We start from the raw sequence: 27,737 nt of genomic DNA on the forward strand, positions 1-27,737 counted from the left end.
TAACCCGGATTTGTGTGCACAATCAAATAGTAAAATATGTATATAAATATACACAAAAACTTTAGAAAATATGCACCATAATGTGCAAAAACAAATGAACAAAATTCAAACTATTTGTTTTGTGGTTAATCTTACCTTATTCGTGGCTGTTACAGTAGATAAGGAAAGTTGTCCCAAGGTTTTCTTGTGTGAAGCTCCTACGTCTATCAGTGAAGAAGGTTTTATACAATGAAAAGTCCTTCCCACATCGCATGATGTCACAGGTGCATATGAAAAACAACACAGCTCTTCTTCAGTGAGTTCCTCTTCTGTTACAATTTTTTCACCATCACCAGGCAGCGTTTTGCTAATTTGACAGATTGTTTTATAACCAAGATTTTTATTTAATACCTGATTAAGCTTTTCAAATGCAATTTTAGCAATACCTTGAATTTCTGAATACAATAAATTTGAAATTTGATCTATCTGAGAAAGTGAATACTCCAAAGAATTATTTCGAGCCTCCAAATGTGCTATAATTTCAGGTGATTTAGAGAAGCTCTTATGAATATACTGGATATAAAGGGGAAAATTATAATTTAATACCACATTCACGAGTAAAATATGCATTTATATGCTTTAACAAACACCGGTCAAAATGTCTGTGAAAGTGCGAGCTACAAAGTGTATTATTTCCGCATTCTTTTAAATTTATAGAAAGAACATGCATTTCGCATACAAATCCGGACTCTAACCACCATCATAATCATTCATACCATAGCCCGGATAAAGTTCACGGTACGGCGTGCTGTACTTGTACAAAAGCGCGGCCGTTCAACTACCCAATCATTCACAATAGCACAATAAGCCTCAGGCTGCAGTGTAAGCTTTCGGGTCCCTCCTCCGTACACGAAGAAAAAACCATAACATTCATGGAATGGAATTAAATTTCGGGAGGGGACACTACTACCCAGCACTGCAATCTTTCTTGATCTTTTGCGCTATCCCTCAAGCTAGGCGCATTCCCAAACCCATACCGGTTGACTACACTAGGGTTCGCTGCGTATACAGTTTTCAAGCAGGCAGTCCCTCCGTGCGTCCCCAGCCAGCGTTCGGAGAATGCTATGGAATGATGACGGAATGAATAAATGTTGACGAAATTATGTAGTTACCTAACATGGGGAAACAGGAGAACCTTGTCTGCCACAAGTGTCACTGTAAATTCTTCAATGAAAAATCCCAGGACTCGAACCCGGACCACCTGCTTGACAGGTTGAAGGCCTGACCACTCAGCCACCGTAAGGTTAAGACATTCATAATTTTACTAGAAAATACAAATCAGATTTAATCCTGCCCTCTGTTAGTCTCAACTGTTGTAAAAAGAGCTCACTATTCATGGAATACTGTCTTCAATGAATAGCCTAATTTTCTTCAAACTTTGAAGGGCCAAGAGAAAAAGTTTATAACAGAATTAACAAACTTTCTGTATATTCATACCTTTTACTCAACTGATGAATTGTTTAAATGCTTGTAAAGTGAATTAATCGGCTATCTCAAAGCTACAATGATAATATATGTAAGATCTATAGACTAAAATAAAAGAAATGGTAAAAACAGTCAGGTATGCTTGACGGTCAAGAAAATATGGAATGCATGAGTGTAACGTTGAATTTGGTTGGCATATATTAACATTATCTCTAATATCTATTTTTAAATCAGCAAACATTTACGCCTTTCAACATTGTAAATCTTGATTACCATGAATGTTCTTGTATATCACAACATCAGAATCAGTTTTAATTATATTATTGTGCTTTAATTGCATGTTCGCATGTCGAATTTATGCTGGCTACTGCACCATTTGGCGCTCAGTTAAATAAACACTGTCGGCCATTTTGTTTCCATGGCTATGCATTCAGGTTGACCATTTTATACTTACCAAAATTGGAAGTTTAAATATTTGGGTAGCATAATTGACAAGGATGCTGGAGCCTTTGAGGATGTAAAGAACAGAATAAAAATGCAAATACAGCATTTGTCCAGTTGTACCCAATATGTAAATCTTATATTATATCTTGATCTACATAAATTAAAATCTTTAACAGTAATGTCAAATCTGTCTTATTATATGGCTGTGAAACATGGAAAACAAGTAAAATTATACAAAATAAATTGCAAACCTTTGTTAATAGATGTTTAGGAAGAATTTTAAAAATTAGATGGCCAGATATAATCACAAACTCAGAACTATGGAAGATAACAAATCAGAAAGAAATCACAATAGAAATCAAAAGACGAAAGTGGAATTGGATAGGACATACAATCAGGAAAGAAGATGGAGCAGTAGAAAGAATGGCTTTGGATTGGAACCCCCAGGGTAGTAGAACAAGAGGAAGGTCAAAAAATACATGGAAGAGAACAGTTTTGGAGGAAATTGCTAGAGAGGGGAAAACATGGAGTGAAGTGAAGAAGTTGGCTACAAATAGGGTCCGATGGAGGCAATTTGTGAATGCCCTAAGCTCCTCATGAGGAGATACAGGAGTTTGATTGATTGATTGATTGAGTGATTGATTGAAAATTGGAAGTAACTGCGTAGCAGTTCTTAATTGGCCCAAAGTCATGTGAATATTTTTTATCCACTTAACTCATAAATAAGAACTGTAAGTTCAAGTGTAACTTTATGAATCACCCTGTGTAATGCTGGACAGTTTTACTCATGTAGCTTTTGTTTACAGTTGTCGCCTTGGAGATGGGGCTTCTGAAGTTATGGCACCGCATCTTCAATGTTGTAACTCTAGCCACAATCATGATAGCGTTTCATATAGGAGGCTGTGTACAAGAAGTTGCAATTCGACAGGAGGCGAATGCAATTATAGGTAAGATACAGTCAGCTCTGCATGACTTTCTCCATTATGGTTATTAGAGGAGAAAAATTCACTCCGGCTCCGGGGATCGAACCCGGTCCTTGGTTCTACGTACAAAGCGCTCTAACCACTGAGCTACGCAAGTTCAATCTATAGTACTGGATCGAATCCCCTTATATAGTGTTTTTCCCTTTGTGAACTTACTCCATGTTCGACATATTTGTTGACATATATTAAGTCAATTGTCATGATACCAAGGATCCATGTTCGATCCCCGGCGCCGGAGCGAATTTTTCTCCTCTAATAACCATTGTTTCCATAACAGATCAATTCTGTAGGACTAAAAATTAATCTTTACGTAGTTTCTCCATTATAGTCTACATTATCACTAGATGGTCAACTACGTCAAACAGTAGCCTATAGCTGTTTAGTGTCGAAAATGATAATTATTTGCTCTAAAATAGCCAGCAGTTTTTCAGAGCTAAACTGCAGGATTCCACAGATGTAATGTGAGGGAAAAGTATGACGATACTGATTTGTTATGTAGATTTAAGCTAACGAAGAAATAGATTCATGAACATTTTACATGGTGGTGTAGCGAGCCAACATTGAAAACAGCGTTTTCTACATCGAGTCTATTGCGAATCTCAGCGCTGAGCAATCTGATGGCATCACGGTGTTCCGAATTTCACCGATGGCTTCACTCATGCTCCACTGGTGTCGCACCGGTGCCATCAGCTTGCAGAGGTGGTGGCAGTCTCCATCAGCCGCTATCAGTGAATCTGATTGGTTCTTGTATAGGGCGGGAATTAGCAGACGAATGACATCGTGCACTGTTGTGTCATGGCGGTGTGTTCTGCTGTATTGTTTGTAATGAGCACAACGTAAAAACAATATGTTAATGGCTTATGAGCGAACATGTCAACGGACCAGTTATTACTACCGGTTCAAGAAATAAATTGCTTATGCTCTCTTTTCTTTGAACGAGATGGCAGTACGGAAATTTCGCAAAATTTTGCTAGCGTAGCACAGATCACAACTTATACAGTCGCCATGACAGCCATCAATCCTTCCAGTAGTTTTGTTTCTAATTCGCTGCAGCGTGACGTCATTGTTGTCCACCGGTCCGGTGAGATTCGGAATACGCTGATCGATTCGCACATGACGTCATTGTTCTACATGATTTAATCCGCACTCCAGTCTGACTGGTAGAAGCAAATTTGGTTCCTGCGCACTCTGAAATGTACATTGCCTGCTGTACCATATTTCGTGGAATTTATGTAACTCTGGCCGACAAAGTTGGCTCGCTTGAAATGCAAGAGTTAAAATCACCATAAATGGAACGATAACTAACTTTTCGTTAAATGTCGAATGGAACGATAACTGTCCGTTAAATGTCACTTAAACAGCGCTCTATAAACTTCAAATGTTCTTTACCAAACAATAGAATAAGCCTAATTTTGTTTATCAGGTTTTCTTGCAATCCAGCATAATTGGGGTTATCAAACACACGTATCTTCTTCAATATTAATTTCATTCATATTTTACGGATGTCATGTGCGTCCTAGCTAACAGTGCAAGTGATATTAGTTGTATTATTCTACATCTATTGCATACATGCCGACTTAGTTAAAACAATTTGAAATAAATTTAATATTTTTCACTACACATAATGAACGAATTATAGCATTATAGAATGTATTATGTTTATGTCCATTTGATAGCAGGTAAAACAATAATTCTGAAGTTAAATTCAGTTAAAAATCTAAAAAATAATACAATAAAAATGACTTACGACACTTTGGAATCCACTTTTTCAATTGTTGTCGCCGATTTTGAATCTGACTGTAGTTGCCGTGAAACCAGGTGGCCCGGGTTCGAATCCCGGTCGAGACAAGTTACCTGGTTGAGGTTTTCCGGAGTTTTCCCTCAACCCAATATGAGCAAATGCTAGGTAACTATCGGTGCTGGACCCCGGACTCATTTCACTGGCATTATCACCTTCATTTCATTCAGACGCTAAATAACCTGAGATGTTGATACAGTGTCGTAAAATAACCTACGTTCACAAAAGGAATGTTGTGTAATGCAGATTGCAGTATAAATATGGTACAGTTTTGATTTTTTAAGTGTATATTTTTTGCAGGTGTAATAATGCAAGTTAGTGAACGTGGAACAGGGGTGTTTGGTTGCGGCTCGCCTACTCAAGAGGGCGTTGTAAAATTTGAGGCGATGAGGTGGATGTTGTCTGTGTTGAATCAAAGAAGAGGACCATCGTTTCTTCCAGGTGTTTCTATAGGTAATTTAGTAATGCATCTACTTAATTCGTAATTAATCAGTTTAGTAGCTTATTTTCAACACTCTTTTATAATAGATTTATAACTCATTCGTATTCAACCTATAGTGTTTATTTGCCATAAAATACATAGCATAAGAGACATCGTTAAATTAAAAAAATGTAGCCTAATACAGCAATATATTACAAATAACATCAAAAACGTAAAATTAATTCTTGCCGCTCGAATGAGTCCATTTGGAATCACTAACATTTCTGTAATTCTGACTGATGATTCCATTTGGTATCCTCAGAAGTAGTTTCGTTCTTTACCGATAGATTGCAGCAGCCGCCAGTTCCTTAGCCAGCTGTTTTAGGAAGAGGATTGCTTTGTTTTTCTTTTGTTTCTCTATGGTGTGTGTATGAAAAAAAAATTCCGGTCAAAAAAGGGTTAATAATTAATAAAATGCAATTTTATAAAATATTTTAAAACAATTTACTAACATCAGATTAATTTAAATTGTGAAAGATATTATTTTGTAACTAAGTTGAAGTTTTAATTTTATACGAAAACACTGCTTTGGGGCACCGAGCATGCGCAATGCGTTGAAATCTGGCGGGTCTTCTTTTTAATTGGAGTAATTTATATGTCAACCATAAAATAAAACATTTTTTTCGAACTGTACTTGTGTAGCTCGAAATAAATATTATTTATATGTTTTTTTTTTAAATCCTAATAAAGCGTAATTTTACGAAAGTGAAGAGTGATGCATAGCGCTTTAAGTTTTTTTTTTTTTTTTGCAGACCCTTACATTTCAGCAACAATTTCTAAAAAAATAACCAATAAAAAATTTTCTACGAAAAGAAGTCGTCAACAATGACTATTATCTTCGACGAATATGACAATATGAATAAAAGTCACTTACAAAATTTAGTTTGCTTAATTGCTTTCCAGATTTTTATTTCTGTACCTATTTTATGCTACTTCAGTTTTTAGTTAGGGACCTTATTTTTTGGCGGATGATTTTAGTGTTTTACCTGTCACTGTTTCGATACTTTAGGTACCGAGAAAAATAAATGTAATAAAGAAAGTAATTGCGGAAAATTTCGCTCATACGGTATTTCTATTAACAAAAAATACGTCCCTATACACATAGTAGCCCATAAAATGTGAGAAAAAAGTTTATCTACCATACTTTATGTTCTGGACGTAAGTTCTTCGTAGTTTGGCATTTATTTAACGACTTTTAAAACATACATTTGGAATTTATTTAGCGACTTTTTTAAACATAAGTTTAGAATTTATTTAACAACTTTTTTAAGCATAAGTTTGGAATTTATTTAACGACTTTTTTAAGCATAAGTTTGGAATTTATTTAACAACTTTTTTAAACATAAGTTTGGAATTTATTTAACAACTTTTTTAAACATAAGTTTGGAATTTATTTAACGACTTTTTTAAGCATAAGTTTGGAATTTATTTAACAACTTTTTTAAACATAAGTTTGGAATTTATTTAACGACTTTTTTAAACATAAGTTTGGAATTTATTTAACAACTTTTTTAAACATAAGTTTGGAATTTATTTAACGACTTTTTAAGCATAAGTTTGGAATTTATTTAACGACTTTTTTAAACATAAGTTTGGAATTTATTTAACGACTTTTTTAAACATAAGTTTGGAATTTATTTAACGACTTTTTTAAACATAAGTTTGGAATTTATTTAACGACTTTTCAAACATAAGTTTGGAATTTATTTAACGACTTTTTTAAACATAAGTTTGGAATTTATTTAACGACTTTTTTAAACATAAGTTTGGAATTTATTTAACGACTTTTTTAAACATAAGTTTGGAATTTATTTAACGACTTTTTTAAACATAAGTTTGGAATTTATTTAACGACTTTTTTAAACATAAGTTTGGAATTTATTTAGCGACTTTTTTAAACATAAGTTTGGAATTTATTTAACGACTTTTTTAAACATAAGTTTGGAATTTATTTAACGACTTTTTTAAACACAGGTTTGGAATTTATTTAACGACTTTTTTAAACATAAGTTTGGAATTTATTTAACGACTTTTTAAACATAAGTTTGGAATTTATTTAACGACTTTTTTAAACATAAGTTTGGAATTTATTTAACGACTTTTTTTAAACTTAAGTTTGGAATATATTTAACGACTTTCTTAAACATAAGTTTGAATGAAATGAAAAGATTTATTTTCTCACAATTTTATGTGTTAATATATTCATTTCATATAGAAATTTACTAATACAATACACAATTTTTAATTATTTTATTTATTATTTATTTATTTCCGACAGGATTAAGGCCATAAGGCCTTCTCTTCAATCCTACCAGATAGCACATACAATGTATTATAACATTAGTTTGGTGTAAATATAGTAAGAAATCTTAACAAGCCGTAAACTCATTTACCTCATAATTAATAATTGTTTAAATTAATATGGAATGTTATTTTTATGGCTGACTTTATATTTTGAAAACTTTGCTGTAGTTGAAAGTTGTTACGGGAATTATGTTCTGTAAGACATTCTTACGAGTGTTTACATGTTCTTACGTAATACAGGACTTCGTGTATTTGATACATGTGGAAGACTGAGGGTAGCAGTGACACAGTTGGGCGAGTTTCTACCGGCATTAAAAGGAGTCAACAACACCATCTTCATACCATCCGCTATTAAGATTGGACTGCTAGATGACGCACATCTGTCCGACGACCACGAAGTACAAGCAGCTCTTGATGAATTACGCTTTCCGGTTATAAAACTGGATTCAGACACAATGGTGGTGCCGTCAGAACAAAAGGCGAAGGTAATTATCTCTTGCATTATAATAGCCTAATCTTATAAAAATCGTAGTCTTTTGCAGTATCACGGCTATGGAGAAAGCTCATGCATTTCATTTCCGGCGAAGAAAGATGATACTTCTTTCCAGGAGTAACTTCAATGGCGGGGAAGGGGTTTTGATGAAGCAAAGAGCACACAAAGTTAACCCATGATCATCTTTCTGACCCTGTGCCCCAGACAACTATCGAAAGTGTACCAAGAAAAACGTAACCGAAGAAATGGTCAATTGTATACGAACTGCATTCATCCAGAGCCCAAGGAAGTCCATAAGGCATTCTTGGGATGTTTGCCTGTTTGTAGAATCAAGGATCCTATCTTTTTTAAGAGTTCTATCTCACTGCAAAATTGATTTCGACGTAGGTGGATCCATGTTGAATTCTAGACGAAATCGGCGTCGAACTCTAGTAGCAGATTTAAATTCGGCAATCCAAAGCACGCACTTCACTTTCTGTTGTGGTGTCCACATTTTACGTTCAATTTAGAGTGATTATTGTTGATTGTCGTGACATAAATAGTAATGATAAATCATATCTTTTATAATTTGCATTTTTTTTTTCAGATATCTAGTAATATAGTACAAAATATATAAGTTATATATAAGTTCAATCATAAGACATATCTCTTTGCAAATATATTTTATGTTTTCTTCAATTTCCTTGCTTTGTTGTATAGATTTTTAGCATTGTTACTTACTTACTTACTTACTTACTTACTTACTTACTTACTTACTTACTTACTTACTTACTTACTTACTTACTTACTTACTTACTTACTTACTGGCTTTTAAGGAACCTGAAGGTTCATTGCCGCCCTCACATAAGCCCGCCATTGGTCCCTATCCAGAGCAAGATTAATCCAGTCTCTATCATCATATCCCACCTCCCTCAAATCCATTTTAATATTATCTTCCCCATCTACGTCTCGGCCTCCCCAAAGGTCTTTTGCCCTCCGCCCTTCCAACTAACACTCTATATGCATTTCTGGATTCGCCCATACGTGCTACATGTCCTGCCCATCTCAAACGTCTGGATTTTATGGTCCTAATTATGTCAGGTGAAGAATACAATGCGTGCAGTTCTGTTTTGTGTAACTTTCTCCATTCTCCTGTAACTTCATCCCTCTTAGCCCCAAATATTTTCCTAAGAACCTTATTCTCAAACACCCTTAATCTCTGTTCCTCTCTTAAAGTGAGAGTCCAAGTTTCACAGCCATACAGAACAACCGGTAATATAACTGTTTTATAAATTCTAACTTTCAGATTTTTTGACAGCAGACTAGATGACAAAAGCTTCTCAACCGAATAATAACACGCATTTCCCATATTTATTCTGTGTTTAATTTCCTCCCGAGTGTCATTTATGTTTGTTACTGTTGCTCCAAGATATTTGAATTTTTCCACCTCTTCGAAGGATAAATCTCCAATTTTTATAGTTCCATTTCGTACTATATTCTGGTCATGAGACATAATCATATACTTAGTCTTTTCGTTTTAGCATTGTTATGTTATAAAAATAAAATCCTGGAGATTTTCTGCATCCTATGCCAAACAAATAATAACAAAATATTCTTCTGTTAATAAATGGTGAACAATTATCTGTTCGGAATATGTAGTTTTTTGCTTTCGCGTGTTAAATACTAGCTACGGTACCTTGTTGACTAGTTTCAGCCTGTTGTGGGCTATCTTCAGAACTGGCTGGTCCTGCTTTTCGCTCCTTCTGTTTGCGTTTCCTGTGGGGGTGTGTTTCTGTAGTGTAATGTGGAGTCAAAAAGTGCGTGTGTTCTGAAATTGAGTTGTGTATTGAAGATTTCATGTGGGTGTGTTCTTGTGTGTCTGTATATTTCGTATTGTTCTAGTATGTTTAGTTCCTGGTTTTTAGGTTGAATATGTAGAATTTACATATCTTTGTTTATGTTGCACACCCACATGAAATCCTCAACACACAACTCAATTTCAGCACACACACACACACACACATACTTTTTAATGTCTTTTATCTTAGATTCAAAGTTCGACATTGGTAAATCTTTTATACTATATATTTATTTTTGTAATTTATTGTACAATATTTTTATCTGAGTATGTAGGAGATATTTCATATTTACTCAACTTATGCTTAAGATTTAGGCCTACAGAAGAAAAGTGAGAAGTATTTCTTGTGTAATAATAATAATAATAATAATAATAATAATAATAATAATTGTTACCGATAGTCCATTTTCTCTGTCTAATAGGCCTACTTTCATTTAAGATTTATTACCAACCTAATGTCCATAGCAATGGAATATTCATTAACGCCTTGTGTAAATTTTAAATGCTCTATTCTTTCACTACACCTGTCTACAGAATTTCATATAATTTATAAGTAATAACTAGGCATTATTTTGTTCTTATTTTTGGTGTCTGCGCAGTAAAGGATTAAATATCACGATATTATTGTCCTTAATGACAGCTTTATAAGTATAGATTCGAGTTAATGAAGTTATAAAATGTTTTATAGCATGCCAAATATTTTCTTCGTTGCTGTAAATATAAGAAATAATAAGAGTTCAGAGTGATAGACCTACTTTCGTGTTTTTAAGTAAGGATGAAGAAACTTTCTCGTTGGGACCGTTAGCACTGGTCATCCAACTGACTGGACGAGTTCCACAGAGTTCCTTCTCACCGGAAAACGAAGATTTTTTTTTATTTCGATACTTTTTATATTATATCAACTACGAATTTTAGCGTTGATGGAATTTGTGACAATGAGATGGTTTTATGGCGAGATAAGATCGAGCATTGGCCTTGGATTACCTGACGTTTGCCTTACCAAACAAGATAATCAACTCAAGTGGGACTTGAACCCACAACTACGCTGCGTGAATTAGTAAATTTGATGGAAGTGAATTAGTAAGTTAGATACTCTACGGCGTGCTTGAAGACGCTGTGTTGCTATGTTTTTAATTATCGAGCCACAAAATATATTTTTTGCGCAGTTTTTCTTTTTAAGTTTTGTGGGAATAAAACAAAGTTCGTCATCCTTTCTATGCAAATGTTTTGCTGCGTATGGCATGTCTTCAACTTTTATTTTTAATACAGGATCCTACGAACTTAAAAATCACGCATTATAAATTCATACTGAACACTTCGGAACTATGCTGTGAACTTAAGTTCATTTTGTCATTCCATTCTTTTACAATTTCTAAACTATCAAATCAGGAACGATATAGAAACGTGCAATATTTATTTATTTATTTTTATTTATTTATTTACTCATTTATGTACTCATTTATTTATTTATTTACTCATTTATTCATTTATTTATTTATTTACTCATTTATTTATTTATTTACTCATTTATTTATTTATTTACTCGTTTATTTATTTATTTACTCATTTATTTACTCATTTATGTATTTATTTACTCATTTATTTATTTACTCATTTATTTATTTATTTATTTATTTACTCATTTATTTACTCGTTTATTTATTTGCTCATTTATTTATTCATTTACTCATTTACTTGTTTATTTATTTATTCACTCATTTACTTATTTATTTATTTACTCATTTACTTATTTATTTATTTATTTACTCATTTACTTATTTACTCATTTACTTATTTACTCATTTACTTATTTATTTACTTACTCATTTACTTATTTATTTATTTATTTATTTATTTACTTATTTATTTACACATTTACTTATTTATTTATTTACTCATTTATTTATTTATTTACTCATTTACTTATTTACTCATTTACTTATTTATTTACTTACTCATTTACTTATTTATTTATTTATTTATTTATTTACTCATTTACTTATTTACTCATTTACTTATTTATTTACTTACTCATTTACTTATTTATTTATTTACTTAGTCATTTACTTATTTATTTATTTACTTATTTATTTACACATTTACTTATTTATTTATTTACTCATTTACTTATTTATTTATTTACTCATTTACTTATTTATTTATTTTATTTACTCATTTACTTATTTATTTAGTTATTAATTAATTAATTACTTTATTTATTTATTTATTTATTTATTTATTTATTTATTTATTTATTTATTTATTTATTTATTTATTTATTTAGTATTGAACAAAACAGGCAAAGCTGAATTACAATGTTCAAGACTGACAAAGTAATTTATAAAAGGAAACATACTCTTATTAAAAACTGAAACAAAATAGAAAAAAGAGAAAGATGTCGTTTTTGGGAAAGTGTCCACAGAGAGTTCTTTTAAAAGGACAACACATTTTCTTTTCTCTTTTAATATTGGCCTCTGTGAACAGGACGACTTCTTTGGTTAGCGGATAAAGGAAAACAAACGAAGTCAGCATTACGCGCAAAGACACATCCATTACCACGATGATATAAGGAGTTTGGCAAAAAATATAAAGACAAAAGTTGCAGGTAATAACCGTAGGAAATACAATGCCAAGATGCACACGATGAAAACTCTCAGTAGCATTTGAAGACTAGTAAACTCTAGGATATGAATCGGTACAGGGAGTAGCTAAGCAACACGCGGAAACACTATGTGATGTTGGTGTGTCATTTCAAAGGATAGAAGAAATGAAGACAATATGAAAAACTCGAATGAGTTAACTAAAGTTAGAGAAATGAAGCTACACAACGCAGAAGTGCACGCATTGTATTCTTCACCTAACATAATTAGGAATATTAAATCCAGACGTTTTGAGATGGACAGGGCATGTAGCAAGTATGAATGAATCCAGAAACGTATATAGTGTGTTAATTGGAAGACCTGAGGGGAAAAAGACCTTAGTGGAGGCCGAGATATAGATGGGAGGATAATATTAAAATGAATTTGAGGGAGGTGGGATATGATGGTGGGGACTGGATTAATCTTGTTCAGGATAGGAACGGATGGCGGGCTTATGTGAGGGTGGTAATGAACCTCCGGGTTTTCTAAAAGCCATTTATAGGTAAGTTAATCATGTCAGGTAATCTATGGCGAATCCTCGGCCTCATCTCGTTATCATCAATTCCATCGACGCTAAATAACCTCGTAGTTGATACAGCGTCGTTAAATAACCAAGTTAAAAAAAAGTAAGTTAATCACGCTAGTAGCCTAGGAACTCGATTAACAATTTAAAACTTAGTTTATTTAATGTACAGGGTGTCCACCATGAACCTGACACATTTGAAATTGCTGTATAATTCATACTGCTTGGGGTAAAAAGAAAAGAATGCATGCAATATCAAGAGTAACTCACCAAGTTTTATTAAAAAATCAGTACACCTCAACATGAGATCCTCTCGTTGCACGAAGAACATCTAGCTTGAATTCAATTTCCTGCCAGGTCTTCTGAAGCATCTCGGGCGTAACGGAATTGACGGCATCTCTTATGCGGCCGCGTAGCTGTTGAAGGTCACGGATTTTGTGGCCTGTATACACTTTGTTCTTGACATATCCCCACAAGAAAAAGTCTAGAGGGGTAATATCCGGTGATCGAGGTGGCCATCTTGTCGGTCCATCACGCCCAATCCAGCGACCGGGAAATTGTGTCGAGAAATTCTCGAACGATCAGACTCCAATGTGGTGGGGCGCCGTCCTGTTGAAAGATGACGTTCGGCTGCAAATGCATTAACTGAGGCACAACAAATTGATCCAACATGTCGAGGTAGGTACTGCGCGTAACTGTTTGTTCTGCAAAGAAAAAGGGGCCGATGATCAAATTGTGCATCAATCCGCACCACACATTTAATTTCGGGCTGTCACGAATGTGTTCCACAATGCAGCGTGGGTTTTCTGACCCCCAAATATGCGCGTTGTGTGTGTTGACTTTGCCCGATAAATGAAAAGTGGCCTCATCAGAAAAAGCAATGTGAGTTAAAAATGTTGGGTCTTCATCAATGTGATGTAACATGTCGATAGCAAATGCCTGCCTCTTATTACCGTCATCTGGTTTCAGTTCATGAACAAACTGCAATTTGTATGCATGAAACCCAAGAGAGCGACGCAGTATCTTACGTACCGTGGACTTCGGCATCTGCAGTTCTCGTCCCGCTTGTCGAACTGACTTGCGTGGACTTCGTTCATACGCCTGTCTCACTGCTGCTACACGCTCCTCTGATACGCGCACATTACCGCCACCATGCAATTTCACCACACTTCCCGTTGCTGTTTCCATGTCTTAATGGTGTTCCGTGATGGTGGGTGCTTCTGGAACACGCGCCGAAAGTTGCGTTGCACTTGAATCACCGAATTTGTTTCAGCATACCACCAGATCTCTTGTGCTCGCTCTTGCGCTGTCGCCATTTTGACTTAAGCTACCGCAGCGCCACGTACAACCTCTCGCGCGGGTTTTTAAAAATAGCCAACGAAATTTCCACAGTTTCTCTACATATTGCAATGCATGTTACCAACTTATTTCCATTCATTGATTTTTGGCAGCCAAATGAAATGTGTCAGGTTCATGGTGGACACACTGTATTACAGCAAGTTTTGAATTTATTACTTTTTACTTCGACATAAATTACGTATTTTACGCGTAATTTACACCATCATATAGAAATTAACTTTTTACACGTAACTTCCCAACTTTGATTATGGAGTGCATAGCCCGGACCTCTTTTCTATCGAATTTGACACTCTTAAGGTCAATAGTTCTCTTTCTAGATCTGGTTCAAATATAGCCAGTTCGTACAGACTGATTGTTTAGTCCTGACAACTCAGCGACGCGAAAGAAGGGAAGTAATAGGAGTAGTGGGGAGAACTCCGGAGTAGAGATAAGAGCAAGCAGTCAGTAAAGAAATGCAGTACAGCTTAACTGTACTGGTAACGCACCACTCTACCGCACGTGTGACATTCGATCGCTCTGAATGCAAGCGACTGACTAACCCGAACACCCCTTGGCATAACTAAATGGACTCGCCTGACCCAGGCGCACATTGTCGGCGACTGTGAGGACTAAATAATCGTACTGTACTTCTTAATGTTGCAGGCAATATTATCAATGGCGAAGCAGTTGAAGTGGCACCAGGTGATCGTGGTACATGGTGACGACAGCACCAGCACTCGTCTGGCACAGCTGATACTACAGCTTGCAGCTTCTAGTAATGATGTTTGTGTGCTATCCATGGAGCAGTTTGCAAGTGTGGGGGACCAGAGTAATGAGAGGAGTGACGAAGACCTGAAGAATTCGAATCAGAACATGATGCAGTCGTTGTTTTCAGAAAATCAAGAGATTCCTATTCTCGTATTGATGCAGCAATCTTCTATAAGAAACTTCATTGAATCTCTTAACAATCATCTTCATGCGAACAACACAAGTTCATTGCAGTTATTCTTTTCTAACCTACTTACGCATGAAGACATCAGTCTTTTGCCTGCACAAATTTCAACGTTGTACTCACTTTCAATACAAACTGATCACTTACATGTGTTCGAAGAATATTGGCAAGATCGTATTCGACACATCAAGGTAAGTGAATAATAAAGTGATGAATTGAAAGGATGATCCAGGGAAATTTACATCTCTAGGTAAAGGCAAAATATCCTCCGAAGATACAGTATTCATAATGGCATTGATTTATTCCGCATCTATAATAGTACATTATGCAACGAGCCTATAATGGTAGTAATTAAGACGCGAGTATGTTTATGAAACGAGCGCAAGCGAGTTTCATAATTTTCATACGAGCGTCTTAATTACTATTATAGTCAAGTTTCATACAACTTTTTATGCTCGACCATATTGATTTTTTCCGGCAATTGGTGAAATGAATTTTCGGGAATGTGCTTTGTGAAAGGCTGGAAGATGACTGTGAATTGATGTTAATTTGTGTGTTGTTTTTTCGACTGAGTTTAATATTGTCTAATCTCGCGCTAGTTGTCTTTCGATTGCATATCCGAGAATAATCGATACTTGCTACAATGGTATTTTCTGATTGGTGGAACACCTGAACTTTAATGAGGTCCATTAAAGGGCTGCTACCAGGTGTATAATTACTACATTTCGGCATGGTCCAGCATAAAAAATATTATCCCTCAAATACCTTCTCTACCGACTTAAATTCACAATATTGAAGAGGCAAAGTATGTATAACGTTGGCAAAAAATAGATGGAACTACTATGGTATCTGGGGCTCTGAAAATACTTTAAGGTTGTGACACTGTAAAATAACCCATTACCACTTCTTATGACTTAAGTTAATACTATTCATTTATAAATTCATGTGACGTATGCAAGACACACATATACTGTACAAATTTTTCTTTTTAAATTTGGGATACTTCATGGACGCTCTTTAGTTCAATAAAATAAATTATAAACATATAATAGATTTGTCCACTGACGTGAATGAAATTCTTGTGACTTATTTCGTCTGTTGTAAAACTCGTTGTTTTGTTATCACCTACTTCCTTCAAGTTTTCAGGCTTACATTGATGTATCTATTAAATTGAGAAAAATTCGTTCCGGCACCGGGAATCGAGCCCGGGACCTCTGAGCTCTGTGCGCTGAGCGCTCTTTCCAACTGAACTATGCCGTGACACGATCCACAGTGCAGGCCGAATTCCTCTCATTCATATCATCAATAGCGTACTACCTGCATTTTTAAGAAATACAAGTCACATGTGCAGGAGCGCATATTTAAATGATTTTCTGGCCATTTTCGACAGCAGTTCATGAATCTAACGTTTGACATATACATAATATTATCTATTCATATATGAGGTCTCGCTGTCCTCATTGAATACAATGACTATAAGTAGTCATACTGTAGATATATCTATTAAATGGAGAAAAATTCATTTCGGCACCGGGAATCGAACCCGGGACCTCTCAGCTCTGCGTTCCTGCATACTTGACTTGTAGGTCTTAAAAATCCAGATAGTAGGCTATTGATGATATGAATGAGAAGAGTTCGGCCGACACCGCGGATCGTGTCTTGACATAGCTGAGTGGGAAAGAGTGCTCAGCATGCAGAACTAAGAGGTTCCGGGTTCGATTCCCGGTGCCGTAACGAATTTTTCTCAATTTAATAGATATAAATACAATGAAACCTGTTCAAGACGGAAGTGACATGGTCCTAATTTTTTTTCCGTTGTGGACAGGTTTCCGTATTATTCAGGTGTGACATTAAAATGGAATATTTTGTCATTCATATACATGAAAAACAAAATGGCAAGTCCCAAACTGCAAGAAGTACAAAATATACCATTTAACACTCATCACATTAAATCAGCTTTCTGTCGCTCAATACGTTGGTGAATCATCTTGATTAAAATCTCATTTTCTGTATAAATATTATCATAACTCGCTCATTAGTCATTAAACATTACTAAAGTTTACTAATCTCATTACCGTATATTTAATATCTAACACTATACTCTAATACTGTACTGCATATCACTGCACATTATTAATTAATTGGACTAGGAGTCATCTATTAGAAGCCTTGAATTCTGGTTTATTTAATTTCTTTCCCAGTTCAATAGCTTGCTTTGCAGAACAGATCCAGAAATTGTCTTGTTCTTTGAAAGGTCATGAAGAACCCACTCCCACAAGAGTTCATTTATTTTCACATAAACAGTTGCTTTCTGGTTCCTTTTGTATCACCAATATCACCCGCAAGCCACTCACTCATTAGATCTTTATTTTTTAAAGTGTCACACCTCAGTTTTCCACAACTGTACTTCTATATTATTTCACATAGACTTTGTTTCTAATTTTCCTTTATCTCGATAACTTTTACTTCATCACTTAATGTTAATGCAACATTTTATGCAACTTTTTTTTTTACCTGGAAAGCACTACACTTGCGCTCTGTTTAGCTACGACAGTATACGGGTGTGAAGCATTGAAAATCTTTGAAGGGACTCGTCTGCCTAGTCAACAGGGTAATAAAATTTATGACCGACAGGCCAACACACCCTCGTACCCTCTAGAATTTTGCAAAGAAAACTTGTTTTTATCTCAGTGACCTACATATTTAGTATATTCCTTGAAATTACACGCTGTTTCAAAATATAGTTACAAAATATAGTCTGTCCAAAATATTGTTTCCTTTTTGAACAGTAGCAGACAGTTTCCGTTTCCACGTTGGACAGTTTCCGTTTTATTCAGGAAAAATTACACATAATACATACAAATTTCGCCGGGACCAATAAATTGTTCCGATTTAGACAGGATTCCGGATTATTCAGGTTCCGATTTGAACAGGTTTCAGTGTACAATATGGCTTTATAGTCATTATATTCAATGAGGACGACGAGACCATATATATGAATAGATATGTATATTACATTGATGTATTTACATCTTAAATAGTGCAGTTTTGGTTTACAATTTAGTTCCTGTTTTATTTTACAACCTTTTGTATTAATCTGTTAGAGAGTTGTGATGGTCCACGGACGTGACTTTTCACGTCCTTTGACCAACATTTAATTGTAGGAAATAAAATTAATTTACAATTTCAACTGCATACATATGTTCACCAAGTGAACTGAGTGCTTAGATTTATTATTTGTGGAGAAACGTCGCTGTGACAGTAAAATATATCTTTTCAAGAGAATGACCCATTCATTTTTGAGCACATATCCGAACTCTACTAAGTATTTTAAATGTCATTTCAGCAAACAAGAATATATCCATCTCAAGAGAATGAATGGCTGTGGAGTTACTTACGAAGTAGACAACAATGTGTTCACAGTCAGTTAGAATCTTCAGCTCTTCATCAGGAATGCACAGACCAGACGAACTCTGAGGACGATCTCCATATTGCGCTTAGAGCTGAAGACGTGTTAACCGCCAGTCAGGCTATTGTTGTAATGGCCCAGGCGATACAACGGGCGTGGGAAGTCATTTGTTTCAACGGAAATAGACATCCATGTCCAGAACTGATGAAAATGTCGCACCAAGACTTTCAGCAGTTGTATTTTACAGAAGTATTACAAAACCAAAGAAGTGGCCTCAAGTTACCTCAGCAGAACAGAGACTGGTTAAAGGAACCCAGTTCTCTTCCAACGCTATTGTTGGTGCAGTACGTTAGAAACAGTCAGCAAAGGAGTTTCATAGGTCTGCACAAAGTGAGTATAAAACTGTTATTGGTAAATTTTTCATAATAATCCTTTGAGTATTAAAATCAAGTGTTAATAGCGGTATTTTCACCTCATAAGGTTTTTTTCTTCAAAATGTTCTGTACTGAACACTGTTTTAAGTAACCATTTTTTTTTTTACTTTAGTTTGGATTATTTTCCATTTACACTTTAATGATGCTATAATCAGTTGACTGAATTCTGTATTTTTGCATTTTTAGACTTACACTACTATTGACTATGAAAATGCATATTTTAAAAATAAAGACACTTTTATGAGATAGATATCCGGATTTTAGTTTACTGATGCTAAGGTGGATGTTTAGATTCTTCTTGGGGTGGAACTTATAAATCCAACCTTTATCCGTTAATTTTACTACAGAAAAAAGTATTAAAAATTTGTTTAAAAAAGCAGAAAGATTACCCAACTGAATTGTTGTTTAAACATTATCTGTATTCACTCTCAATTTTAATTTTATTTTTGTCTGTATTTGAATCCCCTCCTGAGCAGGAGTATTACTCATTCAGGAGTGGGCTAGTTTATCTTTCATTGTATTTATTAATTTGTATTCATTTCAAACTTACTAGCAATAAAAATAAATAAATAAATAAATGGCAGATATTCATCATTAAATCTATTTTGATTGAAATACTATTCCTTAAAGAACACATCTATTTCCTTTCTTTGATTTTCTTGCTGTATTTGATTTGTCTATTTCTGACTGTCTTTCTCTTCCTTCTTTTGTTTGTGTCTTTATTTCTTCTGCCTCTCTTATCTTTCCTTCTTTTCCTTCCTACCTTCTTTATTTCTTTTCTCCCTTTTTCGTATCTTCCTTTTGTCTTTTATTTTTACATTATCCATTCAACTTTTTTCTTCTCTTCTTACTTTCTTATTTCTTCACTTCATTATTCCTTCTTTTTCTTACTTTTGTTATTTCTTCTCTTTATTCTTTCTTTTGTTATTTCTTACTTTCCTTATTTCTCCCCTTCGTTATTACCGGTACTTCTCTTTATTATTTCTACCCTTCATGAGCGTAACTCTGGATCAGCAGGCAAACGTCTTAGCTGACTGAGCTACGATGGATAGAACAGAGAAAGAAAAAGGATGGATAGAAGAGAGAAAAATTCTTTCTGGCACCGGGATTCGAACTCAGGTTTTCAGCTCTACGTGCTGACACTTTATCCACTAAGCCACACCGGATTCCAGTTCCGATGCCGGATCAAATCCCCTCAGTTTAAGTTCTACCTCTGAGTTTCCACTTTGGTGTCCTACCCTCATGTACTGTGTCACAGAATATGTGACAGTGGCACAATGTCTAATACACTATGTACAGAGGTGCACTCATTACAAGTGACTAAGTGGCCGGGATCCGATGGAATGAGCGCCGTCTTGAATCACTAAGTGATTACTTACGCATATCATATTATTATGATGTACCGAAGTACATACGATATTTACGTGCAGGAATTCTGCGTTATCATATGATAAAGGATGGATAGAACAGAGAGGGGACTCGAAATAACTGAGGGAATAAATTTATTAACGAAGGGAAGAAATAACTGAAGGCAGAAATGACGAAGAGAAGAAATGGCGAAGGAAAGAAATGGCTAAGGGAAGAAGTGAGGAAGGAGGAAAATAATTAGGGCGTGGGTTCGGTTCCCGTTTGGTCTGATTACCTGGTTGGGTTTTTTTCGAGGTAATCTATGGCGAATCCTCGGCCTCATATCACCATCTTACTAACACGAGCTAAATGATAGAGTAGTTGATGCAGCGTCGTTAAATAATCAAGTAAAAAAAAATACATTGAGTATGACAACATATAAGTAACTCACAATTTTCTGTTTAACATTTTCTAGATTAAAATATAATACTACTAAGTCTTCATTTGCTAATCTAATACCATTATTTTTATAACTAATTTATGCAATTCCCCATCATCACATAATAAAAATAATGAACCCATTAATTTAATTAAAATTTTCTATTATTATTGTTATTATTATCCAAATATTGAAACCCTATTTTACCTTTGGTATATTAGGTTTGTAGTTTTTTACATGTGAAATACATTATGTAGAGATAATAAACAATTTTAAAGAAGTAGTAGTAGGCATGAGTCATAGTTACAATATAAATACACTAATTAATAGACAGTAATCAATACTAAATACGTTATGCAATAATTACATTCAGTTAAAACAAAATTAAGTAAAATTAGAAATTATAATCGAAGGTGTAAAGAGATTGCAAGAATATTACATAAATTTGCGGTTTTATACATAATTTTAAGCGATAGTAAAGAGATAATGCACAAAATTGGCTTAGTTACAAATTAAACACCTATTATATAGGTGATTTGCGATAGTAAAGAAATAAAAACAAAATTACTTACGGTTACAAACTATATACCTGTCATCAAATACTGAACAATAGTAAAATCTATAATACAAACATAGTTATTGTTGTTATTACTATTATTATGTCCCAAAGAGAGACACCTTGTTTTAGATAGTGCGTTAAGATTTTATATCATCATTACTTTACATACACTTAATAGCTACAGTCTTGCGTGGATGTGGTGTATAAACTCTGTGAATTGTTTGTAACAACATTTTTTCCCAAGTAAATGGTAAAGGGGTGTGCAGTAATTTAAATTGCAGTCCGAGATATTATATCTTAAAAAGTGTCTTTTTCTTTCGAACACTGGACAGCGAAAAATCAAATGTTCAACAGTCTGATTGTCTTTGCATATGCACAGAGATTCTTCTGCACTTTTGATCCTAAATCTTTCAAAGTAGCAACCGAATTTTCCATGCCCGGTCATAAATTGATTGAAAAAGAAGTCTGTTGAGAACTGACTGCAACATAGTCTGTCTTGTACGAGGGGGATCCAGGAAATAACGACCGTTTTGTTGTAATAATTAAAAAATATACATTTATTTAAAAAAACAAAGTCTGTTATATAACTGAAGCTTCCTTTACTTCACTACATAACCACCACCTACATTTAAACATTTGTCGTATCTGTTCACTAGCTTTAGAATTCCCGTGTTATACTCCTCTGCTGCCAATTCATTAAGCCAGGTGTTCACTGTCTTCTTCAACTCTTCATCACTTCCAAAACGCGTACCACCCAGAAAGTCTTTCAGCTTAGTGAAAAGGTGAAAATCGCTAGGAGCAAGGTCTGGACTATAGGGCAGATGATCAAAGATTTCCCAACCGAATTGATCCAGCAATTCTGGAGTTGAAGCAGCAGTGTGCAGGCGGGCACAGATTTTGTGGTAGCCAAGATGTTGCGACACAATTTCACCAAGCAAAGAACGAGAAATGTCAGGAAAGGCAATATGCAATTCGTCGAGTGATGTGCGCCTGTCTTGCAAGATTCTGTCGTTCACTTTAGTCTTCAGGTCTTCTGTGATGAGTGATGGCCGTCCGGGTCGAGTTTCATCGTGGATATTTGTTCGCCCATTGTTGAACATTTCGCACCATTTTCTCACATTTCTTTCATTCATTACAGTATCACCATACACTTCTTTCAATTGCCGGTAAATTTCTGCAGGTTTCAAATGTCGGGCATTCAAAAATCGAATCACACTCCTCACCTCACAGTCGGCGGGATTATCAATCACGTCGTTCATTTTGAAGTAACACAAAATGCACAATGGCGACTTGTTGCAACCAGTACTCACAACATTATGAGAACACATGTTAAGGAAGCCAGTTGACCTTCAAACAAGGAAGGGGAGTCAGCTGCACGGCGGGTATGCGCGAACGGTCGTTATTTCCTGGATCCCCCTCGTACATTGGGAAAGAATAATTTCTTGGTCACAGAGCCTTTAACACTAGAGTTCCAGTATGTGTTCCACTTGAGTGTAGTTGTGTGCTTGATCCTCTGCTTAATGTATGAAATAGGACAGGTGGAATATTTATATTAATGTACAACGTTTTAGAAATTATTTTTGCTCATAAAAAAGAGATTGTATAATTTGAATAAAATAGACAGTGAAATCTTGTTCTGTTATCTGTTACAGATAATGGAATTTAGTGCAGAAAATGAGTTGCAAATCCTGGATACAAGTTTTGAACCAGATCCTCCAGAGCTGTGTGTAGATTGTGGATTGTGCCTCCATGCAACACATGACCGAGCAGTTGCTGGACGACGGCTAGGCTTGATAGACTTCGAGGCGCAACTCCTGCACCCAGCGCCACACTCCGTCAAGTACAACGTCCAGTACTTCACCGACGATTACCACATCTTGCTGCCGTCCCCTCAGAACTTGTACATTGCAGCTCTGTTCGCAGTTCATGAAGAAACAGATGGGGACTCGTTGCTGCAGTGTAAGAGGGATGAAGTGGACCTGCAGGCAGTGAGGCAGGTCGAGGCCTTCCTGTGGGCGCTGCGGAAGGTGAACGCTCACCTAGCTCGTGCGCTGGATGGCCTGCAGTTGGGGGCCTTGCTCATTGACACTTGCAATTCTCGAGTTCGAACAATGATGCTGTCCGCTGGTCTTGATGCATTCAACAACAAAGCGAAAAGAAACAGTAATCGTCAAATTCTAGCTGTTGTGAACACTTTGCCTGTACAAGATGCAAGAGTTGCCAATGAAATATTGTCCAGGATGAATATTACAACAGTTTCAACAACACAGGCCGCTGCAGTAACAGATGCCAGGAACAAGTACATCCTTCAAGTAAGTATAGGGTAACCAGACGTCCTCTTTTGTCCGAACATGTCCTCTTTTTTAGGGCTTTGTCCGGGGTCCGGGCGGATTTAAAAAAAAATCAAGAAATGTTCTCCTTTTCGTAACTTGTATGTCTGAGACTTAATATTTGAGGAGAAAAATTCGCTCCGGCGCCGGGGATCGAACCCGGGTCCTTGGTTCTACGTACCAAGCGCTCTGACCACTGAGCTACGCTGAATTCAATCCACAGCACCGGATCGAACTTTCCTCCTTCAATGCTTCCCTTTGTGGCCTGACTCCAAGTTAGGCATATATATGTTGACGTGTATCCAATGTCAACTGCCATTGTACTAGGAGCGCACTCAGCTGAGTGACTTGTTGGCCGGGAATCCGCAGTTATTGTGCACTGCTAGCTGAGAGAATATTATAGATTTATTAATTTGTCCTACAGAATTTATCTGTAATATTGACACTTAATATCGAAACATCGAAGGAGCAAAGTTCGATCCGTTGCTGTGGATTGAATTCGGCGTAGCTCAGTGGTCAGAGTGCTTGGTACGTAGAACCAAGGACCCGGGTTCGATCCCCAGCGCCGGAGCGAATTTTTCTCCTCAAATATTAAGTGTCAATATTACAGATAAATTCTGTAGGACAAATTAATAAATCTATAATATTGTACCGGTATGTCTGATATTTTGAAATTATCTGATTTGACGCCTTTTTCAAGTAATTTTCCTGTAGATGGCAGCAGCATCGACAGAATATACTCTTTGCCAACGATCATAACTCTCTTTGCATATAAAATAATATTAAATTCTCATTTTGTGCGGTCTTTTTTATGTATTTTGATAATAATTATAGTTCCCTTGGCTTTCATATGTAGTTAACTGTAAAATAATTTTATATTATTAAGTATTAGCATACTGTAAGTATACTGTAGTAAAATATATATTGACATAATTTTAAGTACGGGTATAATATAGGACTAAGCCTAAATCTAAATAGAGCAGATATTTTCTGACCTTAATAATTATAGTTCCCTTGACTTTTATATGTAGCTAACTGTAAAAGCATTATTATTATTAAGTTTTATCATAATTATTTTTGTATTATTAACATACTTTTAAGTATGATATAAACCTAAATCTCTACTGTAAATATTTTGTAAGCAAATAGATATTGACGTAATTTATAGTATAATATAGGCCAAAGCCTAAATCTAATCCTCTTTTTTTTTCCGAACAATTTCCACATTTTTGAAGCTTTGTGTCCTCTTTTCTATCGATGTGAATCTGGTCACCCTAAGTAAATATCATTAACCATTATTAAAGCAATGCGAAATATGTAAACATACTAAAATACAAACACAGCATATCCACAACACTCAATTTAATTTCAAAACACACACCCCGTTCGACACAATACTACTTATCACAGATACACCTCCCGCTACTATCGACATATTCCTCCACAATTAAACCAAGCAACAAGACGCCGGTACACCGCTCGAAACTTAATTAGATTGTTTGAAAATGACGAACATCACTCCGACACTAGTCACAAAGGTATAGTACCTTCATAAGTTTCTAAAATGAACGCAACATATAATTAAAGTTGTTAGTTTAACTAGTTTTAACATTTCATTACGAGTTCATTAATCAGTTGTTACACAGATAGGCAAGGGTCACTAGTTATAAACCCCCATTGTTATGCGTGGTTGATTTCCACAAAAAGAGTCGCTATTAGAAAGGTCTGTCTTAATGAAAATATTGCTTAAACTCGTATAATATTTACTAAAACCGTACTATATGTATGGATGAAATTGAGTACCATTATGTTACAGAAAATGTAGATGTAATTTAACGTAGCAGTGATATTATTCCTAAGTTAGCATGACAGTGCAGTGATATTAATAATTTTTATCATGCAGGTTGAAGCACCCCTGTCCTCTCTGGTAGATGCGGTTGTGAATGTATTGAAGTATCTGGGCTGGAACTATATCAGTGTGATCTACTCTACTGAAGATGGAGAATTTACAGCTGGGTACAAAACATTCCAAACTGCTGCTATCAGACATGGACTCTGCTTGGCAATGGAGGAAGGGATAGCAACCAATATGAGTATGGTAAGTCACAACTCATTCCCTAATGAAATTCTGAACATATAAAGAGTTTTTAAGGTAGAATCTGTATATGCTTTAAAATGAAATCAAATTATTTCATTGGACAAAGTCTTCCAAATACACTTCTATTTGCAGATGATGAAGTGGTGTTTGCAAACTCCGAAGATTTCTTAAATAGTGCTTTGTACATTTTAAGCAGTACTGTATGATTTTATAATTTGAACATATTGTCAGACTCCAAAGCAGCTATTCTATCAATAGTCTCTAAACACACACCTTCATCTCAAACAGCAGAAATAACTAAAATGCTCTCTCAATTAATATCACTCAATAAAAGAATTGTATTCCAATGGATACAATCCCATTGTGGAATCCTGGGAAACGAGAATGCGGATGCTTTAGCAAAGGAGGGCAGCACTGCTACTTACAGACCTGTTACTAAATCTACGTATTACTCTGTGAAAAGATTTATTAAATCTACATACTTAGACTTCAATAAACAAAATTTGATAACACAATCTCAAGGGAAAAAATGGAACTCTCTGCATCATAATCCACAGTTAATTCCCGATTTACCACGAAAATCGTCTGTAGCTGCATTTAGATTGGCAACAGGCCATGATTGTTTGGCCAAACACCTGCATAGCATTGAAATATATCAGTCCCCTAACTGCCCATTGTGCAACTCAAACCAAGAAATTGATTCGGAACACCTCAAAATCTGTGCTTCAGTGGCTGACCATGATAATATCTTTGAAAAATATTGGAGTGCAAGAGGCCAAATTACTTTATTGTCAAACGCCTGGCATTAGAAAACAACAACAACATTTGTTCAGATCAAATTTCTGCACATTTAAATAACAGAACTAAAATTCTTTCAATAATTTATTATCATAATACACTGCTTTCTTAAATTGACTGAGCATACTGGGAATTAAATCAATGGCTTTCCCAAAACACGGTATGAAATTTTTCATGTAAAGAAATTTTTATCTCAAAAAGGAAGCAAAAATGAGCAAAATTGTATTAAACCTTTTTGTTTGAAATATCTCAAAGAATAACCCGTTGAAATGAATGACATTACTTACAGTCCATTCTATATACAAATTTCTGCATATTTCGGAAACATGTTTCGTAAGAAAAATACGTGTACGTCTAGATGGAGTTTACTGTCATACTTATCCTTTAAAATGTTGCATAACTACACAAGTATCGGTGTATCATTTCAGATCAGTCACTTTTCTGCCGGTGGGATGCGCTCTGAGCTGGTGAACCAGTTGGTAGGGGCTCGTGCCAGAGGGGCGCGAGCTGTGTTACTGTGGACGTATCCTGAACACACCCAAGCTCTCATGCAAGCCATTAGCCAGGAAATAGCTCATGGCTCTTTGCGAAGAGAAGACCTGTTCTGGCTGATAGCAAGCCCGAATGGACATGCACCACAGATCCTCCGCAAATTCGGAAATGTTTTGGGAGGAGCCCTCATTTTCAGGTGAGTTGCTTTTAACATAATTATTAGTATACCAATATTAGATATTTCAGTGAAATTGAGATAAAAATAAAACCTGCGCAAACGACAATCTCCACTCAAGTCACTCAAATAATTTTTTTACGTGAATATATCTATGATTATGTCTCGTGATGAGAATATTGTACGAAATGGAAATATAAAAATTGGAAATTTATCTTTTGAAGAGCTGGAGAAGTTCAAATGTCTTGGAGCAACAGTAACAAATATAAATGATACCCGGGAGGAAATTAAACGCAGAATAAATATGGGAAATTCGTGTTATTATTCGGTTGAGAAGCTTTTATCATCCAATCTGCTGTCAAAAAATCTGAAAGTTAGAATTTATAAAACAGTTATATTA

The 27,737-nt window shown here is 35.2% G+C and overlaps 1 protein-coding gene across 1 annotated transcript in view; it reads left to right on the forward strand.

Moving 5' to 3' along the window:
* The window catches only part of LOC138696918 (uncharacterized), a 135,603-nt gene that overhangs the window by 47,208 nt on the left and 60,658 nt on the right, over positions 1 to 27,737 (forward strand). The window contains exons 2-9 of the mRNA XM_069822409.1: positions 2,715 to 2,855; positions 4,990 to 5,142; positions 7,715 to 7,959; positions 14,968 to 15,447; positions 18,603 to 19,055; positions 23,097 to 23,756; positions 25,678 to 25,872; positions 27,099 to 27,358. Coding sequence (XP_069678510.1) covers positions 2,729 to 2,855; positions 4,990 to 5,142; positions 7,715 to 7,959; positions 14,968 to 15,447; positions 18,603 to 19,055; positions 23,097 to 23,756; positions 25,678 to 25,872; positions 27,099 to 27,358 — 2,573 coding nt within the window. The 5' untranslated portion in view covers positions 2,715 to 2,728. The remainder of the gene's footprint in view (positions 1 to 2,714; positions 2,856 to 4,989; positions 5,143 to 7,714; positions 7,960 to 14,967; positions 15,448 to 18,602; positions 19,056 to 23,096; positions 23,757 to 25,677; positions 25,873 to 27,098; positions 27,359 to 27,737) is intronic.

Source organism: Periplaneta americana, chromosome 3, assembly GCF_040183065.1.
Source record: "Periplaneta americana isolate PAMFEO1 chromosome 3, P.americana_PAMFEO1_priV1, whole genome shotgun sequence".
NCBI lineage: Eukaryota > Metazoa > Arthropoda > Insecta > Blattodea > Blattidae > Periplaneta > Periplaneta americana.